This window comes from Panthera onca, chromosome F1 (assembly GCF_046562875.1).
Source record: "Panthera onca isolate mPanOnc1 chromosome F1, mPanOnc1 haplotype 2, whole genome shotgun sequence".
Lineage (NCBI taxonomy): Eukaryota > Metazoa > Chordata > Mammalia > Carnivora > Felidae > Panthera > Panthera onca.
The window spans coordinates 20,688,227-20,705,381 of NC_138355.1; the positions used below are offsets into that span (position 1 = coordinate 20,688,227).

The following is a 17,155-nucleotide window of genomic DNA, read 5'->3' on the forward strand; positions in this document are numbered from 1 at the left end:
ATTACCCCTTCTAATTACCCCAAATATTTGATGCTACTTTCCTACTTTCCTGTTCTCTTGGATTAACCAAATATTCTACTCCTTCCACCTTGCCACAATAACAGTTTGGATTTTGTACTTTGGTTCTATTATTTTATTAGCTCCCTGAGGAATTACATCATGTATTTCATACTTCCCAAGTGTGTGTGTAGTGCTTACTCAATATTAGGTTTCAAAAACTGAATGATCGTTGGGGCGCCTGGGTGGCTCGGTCAGTTAAGAGTCCGACTTCAGGGCGCCTGGGTGGCGCAGTCGGTTAAGCGTCCGACTTCAGCCAGGTCACGATCTCGCGGTCCGTGAGTTCGAGCCCCGCGTCAGGCTCTGGGCTGATGGCTCGGAGCCTGGAGCCTGTTTCCGATTCTGTGTCTCCCTCTCTCTCTGCCCCTCCCCCGTTCATGCTCTGTCTCTCTCTGTCCCAAAAATAAATAAAAAACGTTGAAAAAAAAATTTAAAAAAAAAAAAAAAAAAAAAGAGTCCGACTTCAGCTCAGGTCACGATCTCGCGGTCCGTGAGTTTGAGCCCCGCGTCGGGCTCTGGGCTGACGGCTCAGAGCCTGGAGCCTGCTTCCAACTCTGTGTCTCCCTCTCTCTCTGCCCCTCCCCTGTTCATGCTCTGTCTCTCTCTGTCTCAAAAATAAATAAACGTTAAAAAAATTTAAAAAAAAAAAACTGAATGATCGCATCTATTAAATTAGTAACAGCTGAACAGACTGTTTTTAAAAATATCTTGTAGCTACAGTGCTACTTACAGGCTGGAAGGCAAGAAACGTAAATAGGTGAAAAATTTACTAGGGATGCCTGGATGGCTCAGTCGGTTAAGCATCCAACTCTTGGTTTCAGCTCAGGTCATGAGCTCATATCTTCGTGGGATCAAGCCCCACATCTGGCCCTGCACTCGTGGTGCAGAGCCTGCTTGGGACTCTCTCTCTGCCCCTCCCCCACTTGCACAGTCTTTGTCTCTCTCAAAATAAACAAACTTTTAAAAATTAAAAAAAAAAAGTAATGATCTACTAGGTGGTTCAAAGTTGTTTTTAGACTCTAGCATCCCCAAAAGTACACTGCATGACTAAGTAATAGAATACTTTGTTTTTTAATAGTATTGGCTTTATGCATGCCACTCCCATTTGAGTTCACTCAAGTTACTTGCAAAGTTGAAAATAAAATGTCTTTAATATTCATTTTTGCCCTATTATTTTTATACTACTTACTGTTCATGAATGCTATGACACTGAATCCAAATTTGTTAAATATTCAGAAATTTAATTTATTTAACTATGAAGGAAAAGACATCATCCCCACTGGCAGCTGCTGTATAAAATAAAGGACAAGGCATATTTATAAACCTAGCAAGCCTAAACCTTTTCCCATTACTTAAATAACATGGGAAATTACAATAAAAGACACCTCAAGCACTTACACATCTACCTTACTCAAGTTTCTCCATGTTAACTCTAAAAAATGAATTAAATTAGGTTTCATACCACTTTAAACACTGGCTTCTTAAATTGAAAGGAATTAATTATACTTTGGGGTGGGGGCAATAGAATGGAGATCTAGAGCATAGAGGTTCATCTTTTAGATTCAGCCCTAATTTAAAGAAAGAAAAAATACTATAAAATAAAGAAAGAATAGTAGTATAAAAAAATGCTTAGTGGCCTCCTCCTCAAGAAATGCTGTATCTATCTCTCTGTGGAGAGATACCTGTAAAACTGTTAAGAACAGTACATCTAAAGAGGCAGTGTAATGATGCTTGGTGAAGAAGAACTTAAGCTTTATGTGTAACATATGAAAGTTGAGAGTGAGGATATAATCTTGCACTATTTGTACAATTAAATATACACAATTTTTAAAAGATTACATCAATTTTTAAAAACTGTTTTAATCTTTATTGAGAGAGACAGAGACAGAGACAGAGCGTGAGCAGGGGAAGGCAGAGAGAGAGGGAGACACAGAATCTGAAGCAGGCTCCAGTCTGACCTGTCCTCACAGAGCCCGACGTGGGGCTCATACTCACGAACGGCAAGATCATGACCTGAGTCGAAGTCAGATGCTTAACTGACTGAGCCACCCAGGAGCCCCTGATCACATCAATTATAAGCACTGAAGATGCATATATCAGATAGCCTCAGACAGCTTTACTCAGACTCAAGAAATCTGTGTGGAAGAATCTTTATAAAAATTCTGAGTGAAAAATTTCAGAGTAAACGACATGAGTCAAATATAAGGAATACTGAAGCCGATCATGGAGGGTTTGGAACGGAAGCAAAGGAATCTATATTTATTCTTTAAGTAATAAGAAGCAACTGAAAGTTTCAGAGTAAGGGAAGTAATATGTAGGTATTTACAAATAAATTATCAAGAACAACAAAACAAAAAACAAAGGTTATCTTTTCCTTTTGAAGACTGAGTTATTATGCCAATCACAAAAACTACAAAGTATCAAAAATAAGAAAACAATATTTTAACTGTCGTAAAATACTACGTTGTATGACTATATCATATATATTGTTTTCTTATTGATGAACTTTTTTTAATTAGGCAATGCTGTAAGGAACATCTTTTTCTTGGTTGAATCATATGAAATCGGTGTTTTTGTAGGTCAAAAATATTTGAATAGGGACGATTTTTTATGGTTAAACTTACTCTATTCTTTTTATGCTAACAGTAATCTTTAATTTTGGACTATACAGTAAATGGGAAATGTTACCTGATTGTTTTTACTTGAATTTCCCTATTGTTAGTGAAGTTAGACATATGTTCATATGCTCATTAGCCACTTGGATTTCCTCTCAAACTTCCCACTTATATTCTGGGCTCATCTTGAGTACGGAAAACAAAGCATTTCTTTATGGAAAACAAATGGTATGTTTATGCATATGAACTATTTAGCTTATTGCGAGTAACAAACACTTTATAGTAACCAAAACTAAAATTGTTTATTGACAACAGAGTTAAATAAGATATTTCAGAATTCCTGTTTGTTCCGAACAGTATACCTTCCCAGTGAATACATTATTCGCACAAATGCCACTCCTAAATTGGAATAGTAACCTTACTATTTATAGTAAATGGATTTATATCACTAATTTCTGGGGGGGGGGGGGGGGAGACTATTATTACTTTAAAAAGAATGCCTTAAGAGTATATATATTTCCTATCTGTTATACTAATTACAGTTTAAAAAACTGCAAGACACTTCAGGTTAGTATGCAAGCAACTCTGATGATCTCTTAAAACCACAGACGGCTAGGAGTTCAACTTACTTTAATCTTGCAATGCTATCCCAAACTGGCTTTAGAGAAGAGAGATTGGAGAAAAATAGTTTTTCTACCTTTTTATACTCAATAAGAAAATATCATGTAGTAATCAAGTAATAGACAATTAATAAACACTTTCATCTATACATTAAAAATGTGGCACCTGGGTGGCTTAGTCGGTTAAGTGTCCGACTTCAGCTGAGGTCACGATCTTGTGGTTCGCGAGTTCGAGCCCTGTATCGCACTGTATGCTGACAGCTCAGAGCTTGGAGCCTGCTTCAGATTCTGTATCCCTTTCTCTCTGCCCCTCCCCTGCTCGTGCTTTTTGTCTCTCTCTCAAAAATAAATAAAAACGTTAAAAAAAATTTTTTTTTAATATTATCCTCTCTTCTGGTAAAAACTGCTTCAGATAATCTCAGTGCTTAAAAGAGTTTTAAATAGTGTAAAATAAGATTCAAAGCATGTTCTCAATATTAACCACAAAAAAGTAGTTTAAAATTCCTAGTCTACTATTTTCAAGCGGGACCATGACTTAGGACTTGATATTTTAAAAGAAATACTTGTGAATATTTAGTATACCACCAAGAAATTTCTCATGCTATATTCTCCATTAAAACAAACCAACAAACTAGACATCTTTCTATAACATGATAAAAGGTAAAAGAGCAAAATGATGAAGTAAAAGAGAAAAATATATTACTTGTACCAAATAGAAATATAAGCTCTAAATGAAGACAGGCAGGGAACCGTCTTAGAATTAGCACAATGCATCACTACCCAAGTAGGATCCACAGTGCCTTTGCAACAGGGGAGTAAAAATGTAGTTGGTGAGTAGCGTACTTACTCATTATCTATTTCTGGCAACTTCAAAAGCAATGTTTAAAAATGTACAGCCCACTTCTAATGTCATATTCATCATCATAAATGATATTTATTAAGCAATCTCATGAATGTGACTCTGTACTTCTCTCAGTGGTAAAATAAAACGATACGGCTAAAGTGATGTTTCACAGTTTAAAGAGAAACATTTGGATAATAGTCTATTTTCTAACAAATGCTACAATTCTAAATGAAAATAAGGCAACATCAGTCACTGTTTTCTAGTAATACAAGCTTTTAAGATTAAAAGCATGTTTCAATCAGTAAAAACTACATTAAAGGCACTGAAAAAGTAAGGACTGCTGGATTCATTAACGCGTTGCTCAGATACTAAACACCTATTTCAAAGCCAGAAAAAGTAACTCCTTACAGTCATAGGAAACTGCATTGTGCTGGACAGAGCCAATGACATCGGCATCTATTCCCACCATCTTTTTTAAGCCTATGGAGGATGGAATGTTATAACTACATTGCCCAGATCCTCTTGTAGTTGTGCTTCCAGATGTGAATTAGTTTCCAGCACTGGGATGCACTTATGTAAGATCTGAAAGGTAGCAAGTCAGTGATCATTCTGCTTTGGATATTTCTGTTGCAATGAGCATCACTGTAAATATGTGAAGGTTTTCTCATATAATATTACAATATCCAGTCTCCAGCTTTTATTAGTTACACTGAAAGATTTCTGATCCCTTGATTATAGCAATGGCATATAGTCATGAACTCAAAAGATTCTGATCTCGATTGGATGAGAAAAAAAGAACAGCTCTCCCGGTCTCCCAATAAGAGGCTTAGCCTACAGATCTCTAACCCTTCCAACAAGTAAGTTTAGTTAACAACATTAAGAACAGTGGAAATATATGGTATTCTGGCGTGAACCATCTCTCATACACACACACACACACACACACACACACACACACACACCTTGAAATAAACTGACAAATATTAAACTAGACCTACCAAAAAGAAAAAAGAGAGAAGACACAAATGACCAGTTAGAAATCAAAGAAGGGACATTACTACAGAATTACAGAAATTAAACTACAGAAATGAAAAGGACTATAAGAGAACATTATGAACACCTTTATCACAACAAATTAGAAAAACTGAACATACAAATTCCTAGAAACACAACTACCAAAAATGACTTCAAGAAGAAAGAGAAAAAGAGAAACTCTGAATAAACTCATAAGAAGAAATTAAATTAGGAATTTAAAATATTCTCATGGAGTCTAAGTCCAGATGGTTTCACTGATAAATTTCAGCAAATATTTAAAGAAAAAATAATACCAAAGCTTTACAAAGTTATTCAGTAAACAAAGAAACACTTCCCAACTCATTCTATAAGGCCAACAGTTCTTCGCTATTAAAGCCACAAAACATCACAAGAAAGTTACAAATATCCAAAAAACACTTAAAATATTAGCAAGCTCAATCCTGCAACATATAAAAAGGATTTTACACTACAGCTATGAGAGATTTTTTTCCCAGGAATGGAAGGGTGGTTTAACATTCAAGACAAAAATAACAATAATGAACTATTACATATTATTAAATTAAGGACATAAACTACAAGATCATCTCAGTAGACAGAGAAAAAACATTTGACAAAATCTAAAACTCATTCATAATAAACACTCTTAGCAAACTAGGAATAGAAAACTAATCAACTTGATAAAGGGTATCTACAAAAATCTCCCAGCAAATATCATACCTAATTGTGACAGACTGAATACTTTCCTATAAGGTAAGGAAGTCCTTCTGCCACTTCCATTCAACATTGTACATGAGCTTGAAGCTCATGCAAATAAGCAAAAAGACATTAACATAGTAAAGGAAAAAATAAAATTACTTTAATCCATAGATAGCATGAATCCCAAATGTAGAAAATCCCAAAAAATCCACAATAAAACTAAGAGAAAAAAATACAAGAGCAGCACAATTGCAGGATGCAAGATCAATATGCAAAAATTAATTGTATTTCTGTGCTCTAGCAACAAACAAAATTTAAAAATAAAATTAAGAAAATTCCATTCACAATATATTTAAAGTAATAAAATACTGTATGTTAACTGGAATTTAAATAAAAATGTTGAAAAAAGTATCAAAAAAATAAAAGTAATAACATACTCGGGAATAAATTTAATAAGACAAGTTCAAGACTTGTATACCAGGAATTATAAAACAATGATTAAAATGGTTAAGAAAAAACACAGCGAGTTATACACCAATTTCTGATTGCATGTGTAAAAATACCAGCAATAAATGCAGCAATATGCCAAAAGAATTCCACATTATGCTCAAGCAAGTTTTATTCTAGAAATACAAATATAATCCAATATCAGAAAACGTAAATGCATCATCCATTACATCAACAAATTAAACCATATGAGTATATCAACTGTGACTAAAAAAGCACTTGATAAAATACTAAGTTGTTCCCAAGAAACAGTAAAATGAATTATCTGAATTTAATAAAGATTACTTTCCAAAAGTGGATACCCTTAAAAGTAAAAGACTGAAGCCCAGTCAACTAAATGAAATAGAGGAGAAAAGAACTATCACTGTTATGTAATACTGCCTTGTAAGAAGAGAATACAATAAATCATTGAAAAAGAAGAAATACAAATACCATTGTATTTGTATCATTGTATCATTTGGTTACTATCAAGTATAAATGGATAGCTCAAAGACTGTACTAAACAGGTACTAGATTTAATTAAGAAAAATTTAATAGGTGTCTACATATAATACAAATATCCAAATATCAAAAGTTTCTATCTACTCTTAGAAACAGTACTTAAAAATAAGGAATGGAAAAAGTATTTTATTTAAAACAGTAACAAAAAAAATGGGGCGCCTGGGTGGTTCCACCAGTTAAGCGTCTGACTTTGGCTCAGGTCATGATTTCACAGTTCGTGAGTTCAAGCCCCGCATCAGGCTCTGCACTAACAGCTCAGAGCCTGAAGCCTGCTTCAGATTCTGTGTCTCCCTCTCTCCCTGCCCCTCCCCTGCTCACATTCTCTCTCTCTCAAAAACAAACTGTTAAAAAATAAAATAAAAAAACAAAATGGTACCAAAATTATAATATACATAGAAAAAAGTTAACCAGAAAAACCTTAAGCCTAAATGAAATAAACTATAAAATCTCACTGTAGGATAGAAAATAATCCAAACAAACAGAAAAATACCCCTTCTAGCTATGTGGGAAGATATACTATCTTAATAAGGCCAGTGGTTCCAAAATTAACAAGTAAATACAATGTAATTCAGAAGAGAATCCCAAAAGAATTTTTCTAGAATTGGAAAAATATAAATCTTAAAGCATACATGGAAAATTAAATGCAAAAATTAAGTAAGAACTACATGAAATTTTAAAACAGTAGGAGCAAACTGCCTGCCAGATAGCAAAGCATTTTTAAAAGCAGGTTTCCCTAATACAGGTATGCTGTTTCTAAGGGGCACACGCACCACAACCTGTATAGCAGTGCTATCAACAACAGCCAAAGTATGGAAAGAGCACAAATGTCCATCGATGGATGAATGGATAAAGAAGATGTGGTGTGTACACACATGAACGCATGCACGCACGCACGCAATGGAGTATTACTCGGCAATCAAAAAGAATGAAATCTTGCCATTTGCAACTATGTGGATGGAACTGGAGGGTAGTATGCTAAGTGAAATTAGTCAGAGAAAGACAAATATCATATGACTGCACTCATGAGGAATTTAAGATACAAAACAGATGAGCATAAAAGAAAGGAAGCAAAAAAATATATAACAGGGAAGGGGACAAAACATAAGAGACTCTTAAAGAGAAAAAACAGTTGCTGGACGGGTTGTGGGAGGAGGGTGGGCTAAATGGGTAAGGGGCATTAAGGAATCTACTCCTAAAATCATTGTTGCACTATATGCTAACTAACTTGGATGTGAATGAATGAATGTAGGTTTCCCTAGGAACACCTGGTTGGCTCAGTGAGAAGAGCATGCAATCCTTCATCTCAAGGTTGTGAGTTTGACCCCACATTGGGTGTAGAGACCACTTAAATAAATAAACTTTAAAAAATAAAATAAAATAATAGGGACACCTGGGTGGCTCAGTTGGCTAAGCGTCCAAATCTGGCTCAGGTCATGATCTTGTGGTTCATGAGTTCGAGCCCCGCGTCAGGCTCTGTGCTGACAGCTCTGAGCCTGGAGCCTGCTTCAGATTCTGTGTCTCCCTCTCTCTCTGCCCTCCCCCTACTCACACTCTGTCTCTCCCTCTCCCCTCCTCTCTCTCTCTCTCTCAAGAATAAATAAAAATTTTTAAAAAAGGGGGGGAGGGGGATACCACTTTCTCTTAAAAAAAAAAAATAACTAATTAATTAAATAAAATAATAAAATAAGGTAGGTTTCCCTTTACCAGGAAGGAAAACATTTGAAAATGTTCATATCTGGCATCTGAACATACTAAATATTGATAAAAACTTCTAGTCATAAATTATGGCCAATGGTTAATGTATATATAAAATACAAGATAACAGTAAAACTGTTTTCAATAAATGCATGATAAAATATTAAAAATGAAAATAACAATTATTGAGTACCATCTTGTAAGAGCTTTACATATACCGTCTTCCTTTCATAATCCCCATAAGATAGGACTATCTCCATTTTAAGTCCAAGAGACTTGGGGAGATGAGTTAACCAACTTGCATAATCAGTGGTAGAAAAAGGATTTAACAAGGATAATTCTGCATGCTAATAGAGAATTCTACCTACATATATGTGTTAGACCATAACTTACTAGAATCTAATAATGAAATTATGTCAGTATATAAGTGAATAAATAATAAGTGGAAATAAGGAAAAGGTATCATAAATAAGATTTAAATTGTGCTTTTCTTTTTTTTAAAGGGTGATTCTGTGTTCATGATATGGTGCTAAGCTCATCTTTGTTAAAAAAAAAAAAAACTGAGATTATCGATTAAAAAAATCAAGATTTCCTAATGCAGAAGTTAAATTATAGGTGTTTTGTTTTAGCAAATATTTAAGGGGGGGGCAGATACAAAAGACAAAGGAGTAAGGCAATGATTTATCTTCCAATCCATTACACTTCTGAAAATGAAAAGAAGGCACTAATATTAATTATAACAGTATAAGTATAAACTAGGGCTGGCAAAGCCAGACAGTTGGACACCCTAGCTAAGAAAAAGATGTTATCAAAAAATTCTTTGCTATGATATTAACAACTAACATGCTTTTGAGTACTTCCTGTGTTACCATGCATTCAATGATACAAGATTTTATCTTATTCACTATCCCTATATGGGTGCTTTGTGCACAGTACTATATACGTGTGTGCATGCGTGTGTGTGTATGTATACACACAAAATTGTTGAATGAATGAATAGATTTCCTTTAATTAAAAATGGATTCCTGTGTCTATACAATATAACTTAATCATTTAAACATCATTATGACCTAAGTTTGTGAATAAGCATTAGTTCATGCATACAAAGACTTAGAGGAACAAAAAGAATCAACAAACCCAACTTTATGTATTAAACGTGGGTGACAGAATACTGAAATTAAAGCACGGCAATAAATGAGTAATGATGGCACAATGCATACTTCTAACTTAGAGTTTAATAACAAAAACAAAATTTAAACCTATAAGGAAAGTTATTCATTTTAAAATACAGTCTTTTATACTAGCCACAATACTCAACCAACATCAAAAGAAGATAAAACTGCTCTAATTTCTTACCTGCACAGCCGAAAGCCAAATGGTATCTAGAAGAGGGGCTGAATTTAACACAGCACACGTTAGCCTTCGCCTCAATGCTTGCAACTGAGTTGTCTAGGTTGGTAGACCATAGCTTCACTAAGAGTAAAGGACAAATAAAAATAAAAAGAATTAAACAATGCATTAGCAAGTGCTTCTGTAAGCTAAAAAGTTAGCTTATTTCTACAGTTGCCTTTTCATACTATTCCAAAGCATTTTAGTTTATGAGGACCAATACTGTTTAAACTGCATGACTGCATAATAGAACAATATACGGAAACCGAGAGCATAGTTTCAAAGTCAGAAAACAACAGAAAACCAGTGTATGCTGAGAGGTAACATGATCCCATATCTAAGGCATAAAAGACAGAGGTAAAACAAGCAATATGGAGATACATGTGTATTTGTTTTAGTATTCTTTAAACAGTGTGTGTGGGGGGGGGGGGGGAGGGTACTTGGTTGACTCACTGGGTAGAGCATGTGACTCCTGATGTCAGGGTTGTGAGTTCAAGCCCCACCTTGGGCATGGAGCCTACTTTAAAAAAAATGGTGTGTGCGTGTGTGTGTTTCTCAAAAGTGTCACAGGTTGGAAGAGGAGTCATATAGTCACCCACTCCTACACACACACACACACACACACACACACACACACACACACAGAGTCATATATGTATTACATATATCAGAATACAAATGCCATTTAAACTACCTAGAAGCAGTTCTTATTTTATCTTTCAAGTGAGAATTCCATGATTTAGGGGCACCTGGGTGGCTCAATTGGTTAAGCGTCTCACTCTTGATTTCGGCTCAGGTCAAGATCTCATGGTCATGGGATTGAGCCCCGAGTTGGGCTCTGTGCTGAGTGTGGAGCCTACATGGGATTCTTCCTCTCCCTCTCTACCCCTCACTCACTCATGCTTCCTTTCAAATAAACATTAAAAAAAAAAAAAAAAAGAATTTCATGATTTTTCAATTTTATATAGGAACTCAGTTACATGATAGAAGTATGTTTAAAGTAATGTTACTAAATTATTTAGCTAAACTTTAAATATTTGTTTCAATATTTGATATTCAGTCTATTCCAATGGTATATACTGAGATTTATCATGATTAAGGAATGGCAAGCTGACTAATTAGAGCAAGTCAGATCTGAAAGCAGAAACAGAAAGGTGAGCTGTTGTCTTGTAAGGTACCAGAGCATCTATCATTATCATATCATATCATATTTTATTTATTTACAAAAGAGAGAGAAAGAAAGGGCACATATGCAGGTGAGCAGGGGAGGGGCAGAGGGAAAGTAAGAGAGAGGCTCCATGCCCAGTACAAAGCCTGAAAGGGGGCTTGATCATGACCATGAGGATCATGACCTGAGCCAAAATCAAGAGCCAGATGCACAACTGACTGAGCCACCCAGGTGCTCTCATCATATTGTTTTTAAACAAAAATGTCTTCATAGACAATAGAATACACAAAGAAAATAGATTTTCAAAATAAGGTTACAATACTGGTTGCACATTACAACTCATAATAAACATTAATGATAACAACAAAAATCTTCCTATCCATCTTTTCAGTGGGCACCAATGTCCCATCCTGAACAATACCCAGTTAGGGTCCAGGTATTGTTGTGTCTTAAATTTTTTTAGGTTTATTTACTTATTTATTTTGAGAGAGGGAAGGAGGGAGGGAGGGAAACCCAAGCAGGCTCCAAACTGTCAGTGCAGAGCCCAACACAGGGCTCGAACCCACAAACCATAAGATCATGACCTGAGCCAACACTAAGAGTTAATCAGTTAACTGACTGAGCCACCCACACACCCCATTAGGTATTGTTGTTTTTTTTTTATAAGCTCGTTGGGTGACTCCAGTGTACATTTAGGGATGAAAACTAGTATTAGGATAGAGTAGAATTTTAGAATCTTTTTTAAATATTTTATTTCATTTTTGAGAGAGAGTGAGCATGAGCAGGGGAGAGGGACAGAGGGAAGGAGAGGGGGAGGGGGAGGAAGGGAGGGAGGGAGGGGAGAGAGAGAGAAAGAGAGAGAAAGAGAGAGAGAGAGAGAGAGAGAGAGAGAGAGACAAAGACACTCCCAAGCAGACTCCACACTTAGCAAGGAGCCAGATGCGGGGCTTGAACCCACCACCCTGGGATCATGACCTGAGCCAAAATCAAGAGTTAGATGCTTAACTGACTAGCCACCCAGATGCCTCTAAAATCCATTCAGGAATGCTAATATGGTAATAGGAGTAAAAAAAAAAAAAAAAAAAAAAAAAGGTAAAAAATGGTACTTCCTAAGAATAGAGATTTTTCTCTGTGTGAATAGACAATTTACTTCTTATGAGTGGAATTCCATAGAGCATTTCTTAATATGTGGACTCTCAGAATAAAAATTAACCATTAAAAAAGTTATTTACACCCTAATGAATTTATTAGCCCTCTAAGAGAAAAATAAGACACACAATATTGAAATAAAAGAGTAAGAGTTTTAAATAGTAGTACTTTATTTCTTTCATGTTATTTTCTAATAGGAATCAGGTGCTATTTCAATTAATATATAACTGTTCAGGCAATTAAGATACACAATTCTGAGATAAAATGGCTAGCTGAATGTAAAAGTCTACAAGTCAAATATAGCATTTATAGGTTAGAATATCCAGTGGTAGAACTGTACCTTAACAACGTAGCACATGGAAGTTAATCTACAACAAATATTCATGGAGCACCTACTGTTCCCATAATCCCACTTATACTAAATCACTAAACCCTTTATAAACAAAGGTTACAGATCAGTGTTTTATGAGAATTAAATATAAGTAAGTATAATGAGCTAGAACAAAATGACATTTAAATTAGAAAGTCTCTTTTTATTTTATGGTAATTTTCTGAATGACGTAATCATTAACATTTTAAAAGTAAGTCACAATGACAACAGCCAAACTATGGAGAGAGCCCAAATACCCATCAACTGAAAAACAGATAAAGAAAATGTGGTATATATGAAATGGAATATTACTCAGCCATCAAAAAGAATGAAATCTTGCCATTTGCAATGACTTGGATGGAGCTAGAATGTATTATGTTAAGTGAAATAAGTCATTCGGAGAAAGACAAATACAATATGATTGCATTTATAGGCGGAATTTAAGAAACAAAACAACATATGAAGGGCGAGGGAAGAAAAGCAGGAAACAAACCACAAGAGGCTCTTAATGATGACAGTTGACAGAGGGAGGTGAATGGGAGATGGGCTAGATGGATGATGGGTATTAATTAAGGAGGGCACTTGTGATGCGCACTTCGTATTGTATGTAAGTGATGAATCACCTAATTCCTGAGACCAATATTGCACTGTTATATTAACTAATTAAAATTTAAATCAATCAATCAATAAGTCACAATGGTAAACATAATTACAATTTTCAGTATGAAAGATATTAGAATCCAATATAACTAAGCTATAACAATAACTAAGGCTTAAAATAAAGATATAGTGAATATTTATAGCTTAGAAAAGGAAAATAAAAAATGATACATTTTATTTTATTACTGATTATTAAGCAATACAGGTACAATGAGTTAAACTGTGTTCCCCAAAAAGATATGTTGTATTCATAACCCCGGGTACCTCTGAATGTCACTTAATTTGTAAATAAGGTCTTTGCAGATGTAATCAAGTTAAAATGAGGTTATATTGGATTCGGATGGACCCTAAATCCAATGAATGATACCTTCATAAAAAGAAGGAGATTGGATAGACAGGTACAAAGTACAAAAGGCCATGTATCAAGGAAGGCAAAAACTAGATGCAGCCACAATTCAAGAAATGGAAATGGAAGGACTGCTACCAGCCACCAGAAGCTAGGAAGACAGCGAGGAAGGAGTCTTCCCCAGAGCCTTCAGAGGGAGCATGGCCTTGCCAACACCTTCATTTCTGGGCTTCTAGCCTCCAGTAAGGTGAGAGAATAAATTTCTGTTGTGCAAGTCAGCCATTTTGTGATACGCGGTATTAGGAGTTCTAGAAAACTACTAGAACAGATAAGATGAAACAGTATTAAAATTAACCCAGTATTCCTAAAATGGCATCATAGATTAAAAAGTAAAATAGTAGAAAGTGTAGAAGAAATCAACAAAAGGTTTGGAAGAAAATGTCTAAAACAAATGTAAATGAGATGGTCCTCAAAATAAACAGACAGCATGTAAATCAATAATAATAAGCCTCCTGTGGGGTGCCTGGGTGGCTCAGTTGGTTGAACTGCTGACTTCAGCTCAGGTCATGATCTCATGGCTCGTGAGTTCAAGCCCCACGTCAGGCTCTGTGCTGACAGCTCAGAGCCTGGAGCCTGCTTCAGATTCTGTGTCTCCCTCTCTCTCTCTGCCCCTCCCCGCTCACATTCTGTCTCTCCCTGTCTCTCAAAAATAAATAAATATTTAAAAAATAATAATAAAATAATAAGCCTCCTGTTACTTTCTCCTTAAGAGAATGATAGTAAAAATTTCATTTAACATCAAAACTTAAAACTTCAACATTTAGTGTGAAAACTTTGTAAGAAAAAGTAAAAGTGAATTTAAAAGAAAATTCCATCCCCAAGGTGAAGAACTAATTAAGGAAATTAAAACAAACACACTTCACTTATGTATATATAGTCTTCTTTGAACTTCCTTAAAACATCAAAATAGTGACTGCCAGAACAACCGTGTTGCAACGTAGGAGGCTAAAAATAAAAACAAACTTGTTCTGAATACTACCTAGCTGGCTTTAGGAAGTGAACTTGTTACTTAAACCTATATATTTTATTACAAGTTTGATTAAAGTGAAGAAGTAAAGCTTTTTCTAAGTATCATCTGAATCTTAAATCCCATTAAAAAATACTCAATTTTTAAAAATCCAACTACCCTAGAAGATCAGTATAGTTTATCACCTATTAATTTTTAAAATAAGAGTTAAACAGTCTCCAAGTACTTTTGTTCAAAATTATTTTTCCAAAACTAGAATACGTTGAATATCTATAATAATGTCAACACCAATTCCAATATGTAGGATTTATGTTTCAGAGCTTCTCTGCATGTCTATTTGCACCAAAACTTCTAAAAAGGAATTCGTGAAGAGGAGGAGGAGGAGGAGGAGGAGGAGGAGGAGGAGGAGGAGGAGGAGGAAGAGGAGGAGGAGGAGAAAACAGGCACCGGTGGGTGTTTGACACAGTAAAAAAAAAAAAAAAAAAAAAAAAAAAAAAAAAAAAAAAAAAAAAAAAAAAAAAAAAAAAAAAAAAAAGCCTGTCTTCGGTGCAACTATGAATACATTTGATATCCCCTACTCTTGAACCACTTCTGAGCCACTGTCTACATACTACAGAAAACACAATGAGCAAAAAGGGATGGTGCTGTTTCACCAAACACTACAGAAAACCTGAGGGACATATGCACTATATTATAAATCTATTTAAAAATATAAAAGACTAGACACAAAGATGTGTACTTTGCCAATACTGATTTACCAAAGACAAGTTTTTCTTTTCAACTTGATCAAATAGAGAAAACAGGCTTTGTTATATTAGTTACCTATTGGTGTTGTACAGCCAACTGCCCCAGTACTCAGCAACTTACAACAGCAAAATTTGTTGTTACACAGTTTCTGATTGTCAGGAATCTCTGAGCAGCTCAGCTGAGTGGTTTCTGCTCAGAGTCTCCAGGACAAGAGGTCTCCATGCAGCTGAACTCGAGGATCCGCTTTCAAGCTCAGTCCCTCAACATGGCTCTTGGCATGTGATTCAGTTCCCCATAATATGGGCTTGTGACAATACTGCTAGAGTCTCCTCATGGACCCAAATGAAGATAAAGGCTAAATGTTTTATATGAACTAATTTCAGAAGTGACATACCACTGGGTGGCTCAGCCAGTTGAGTGTCTGACTCTTGATTTTGGCTCAGGTCATGATCTCACGGCTCACGGGCTGAAGCCCCAAGTCGGGCTCTGCGCTCACAGCAGGCTCACGCAGCCTGCTGGGGATTCTCTCTCCCTCTCTGCCCCTCCCCTGCTCTTTTGCACTGTCCCGCACATAGTCTCCTTCACCCCTCAAAAATAAATAAAGTAACTTAAAAAAAAAAAAAGTGACATACCTTCACTTCTGTGGTACTTTACCAATCACACAGAATGGAATAATGGGGAGGAAGGGAATTACACAAGCACGGGGGTGCCAGGACAGAAGGTCACTGGGCCATTTGGGATGCTAACATAAACCTTTGAACTTCGTTTAGATAAAGGAGATATTCCACTTAGTAAAGTTATAACTTTTAGAAAAGGTAACTACCTAAAGTTATAAGACAGATAATACTATTTATGATAATGCTATTTACTATGTTGCAGTTATATTTTTTAGTCCTTTGATAAAAAAAGTATTTCATTTAGTATGAGTTAACTGAAATTATTTTTTTAATTTGTCAAGATTTCAAATTCATCACTTTCACATTAACGTATGCAGCTATGAAAATCTGGAATAAATAAGAACCTGTAAATAGTGCTATTACTCTTCAAATTCATATTTGGGGATAAAAAAAACTTTAAAGAATGTGTTAATTCTAATTCAGTAAGATAACTCATTGCAAATGATTCTTAGTTTATGTATTTAAAAAGAAAAACATATTTCTCCTAAATAACTTAAAATTAGTTCATAACATTCTTTTCTGATTAACTTGCTACACAGCAAAACTGCATCTATAAGGCTACTACATTCATGTTTAACATTAACTTGTTTAACATACAAGTATGTGCATATGTATTTGAAAGTAAACTACTTTAAAAATACACAGCATTAAATAAGTAACAGCATGAATACAAAAAATATCATTTATAAGGACTCAATATTTACGGTTTGAAAAAATAATATCCATTAACAAATGGATATTGCTAAATACAAAATATATAAAATGTTAAAAAGTATAAAACATTTAAAATGCTAATAATAAATAAATGTGTTAAATACATTAAAGGAATTTAAAGTATTCTTACTATAATCACAAAGGCAGTATCTTACAAGCAATAAAAAAATCACCAAACAAAGAGTGATAAATACATTTACACACCACTAAATATTTTGAGATGGGCGTAATGCATTTGGGACTTTTAGTACCAACCAAGGCAGAGTAAGCCCACTGTAGCCAATTTCTCTCACTGTGAGTTTACTCAGAGGACAATATCAAAAACAAAAAGGAAATGT

The 17,155-nt window shown here is 35.0% G+C and overlaps 1 protein-coding gene and 1 long non-coding RNA gene across 9 annotated transcripts in view; one reads left to right on the top strand and one right to left on the bottom strand.

Annotated features, from left to right (window-relative positions):
* Nucleotides 1-17,155, bottom strand: part of COP1 (COP1 E3 ubiquitin ligase) — a 260,298-nt gene that overhangs the window by 86,421 nt on the left and 156,722 nt on the right. For all 8 annotated transcript variants that reach the window (XR_014136418.1, XM_060643577.3, XM_060643574.3 and 5 more), the window contains one exon: nt 9,927-10,043. Coding sequence is in view for 7 of the 8 variants with exons in the window: in XM_060643577.3 (XP_060499560.1) it covers nt 9,927-10,043 (117 nt within the window). In the remaining variant the exon portion in view is untranslated. The remainder of the gene's footprint in view (nt 1-9,926; nt 10,044-17,155) is intronic.
* Nucleotides 273-15,238, top strand: LOC145713348 (uncharacterized). Its single transcript, XR_014136419.1, has 2 exons — nt 273-512; nt 15,146-15,238. It is a non-coding gene; the product is annotated as an uncharacterized LOC145713348 (long non-coding RNA).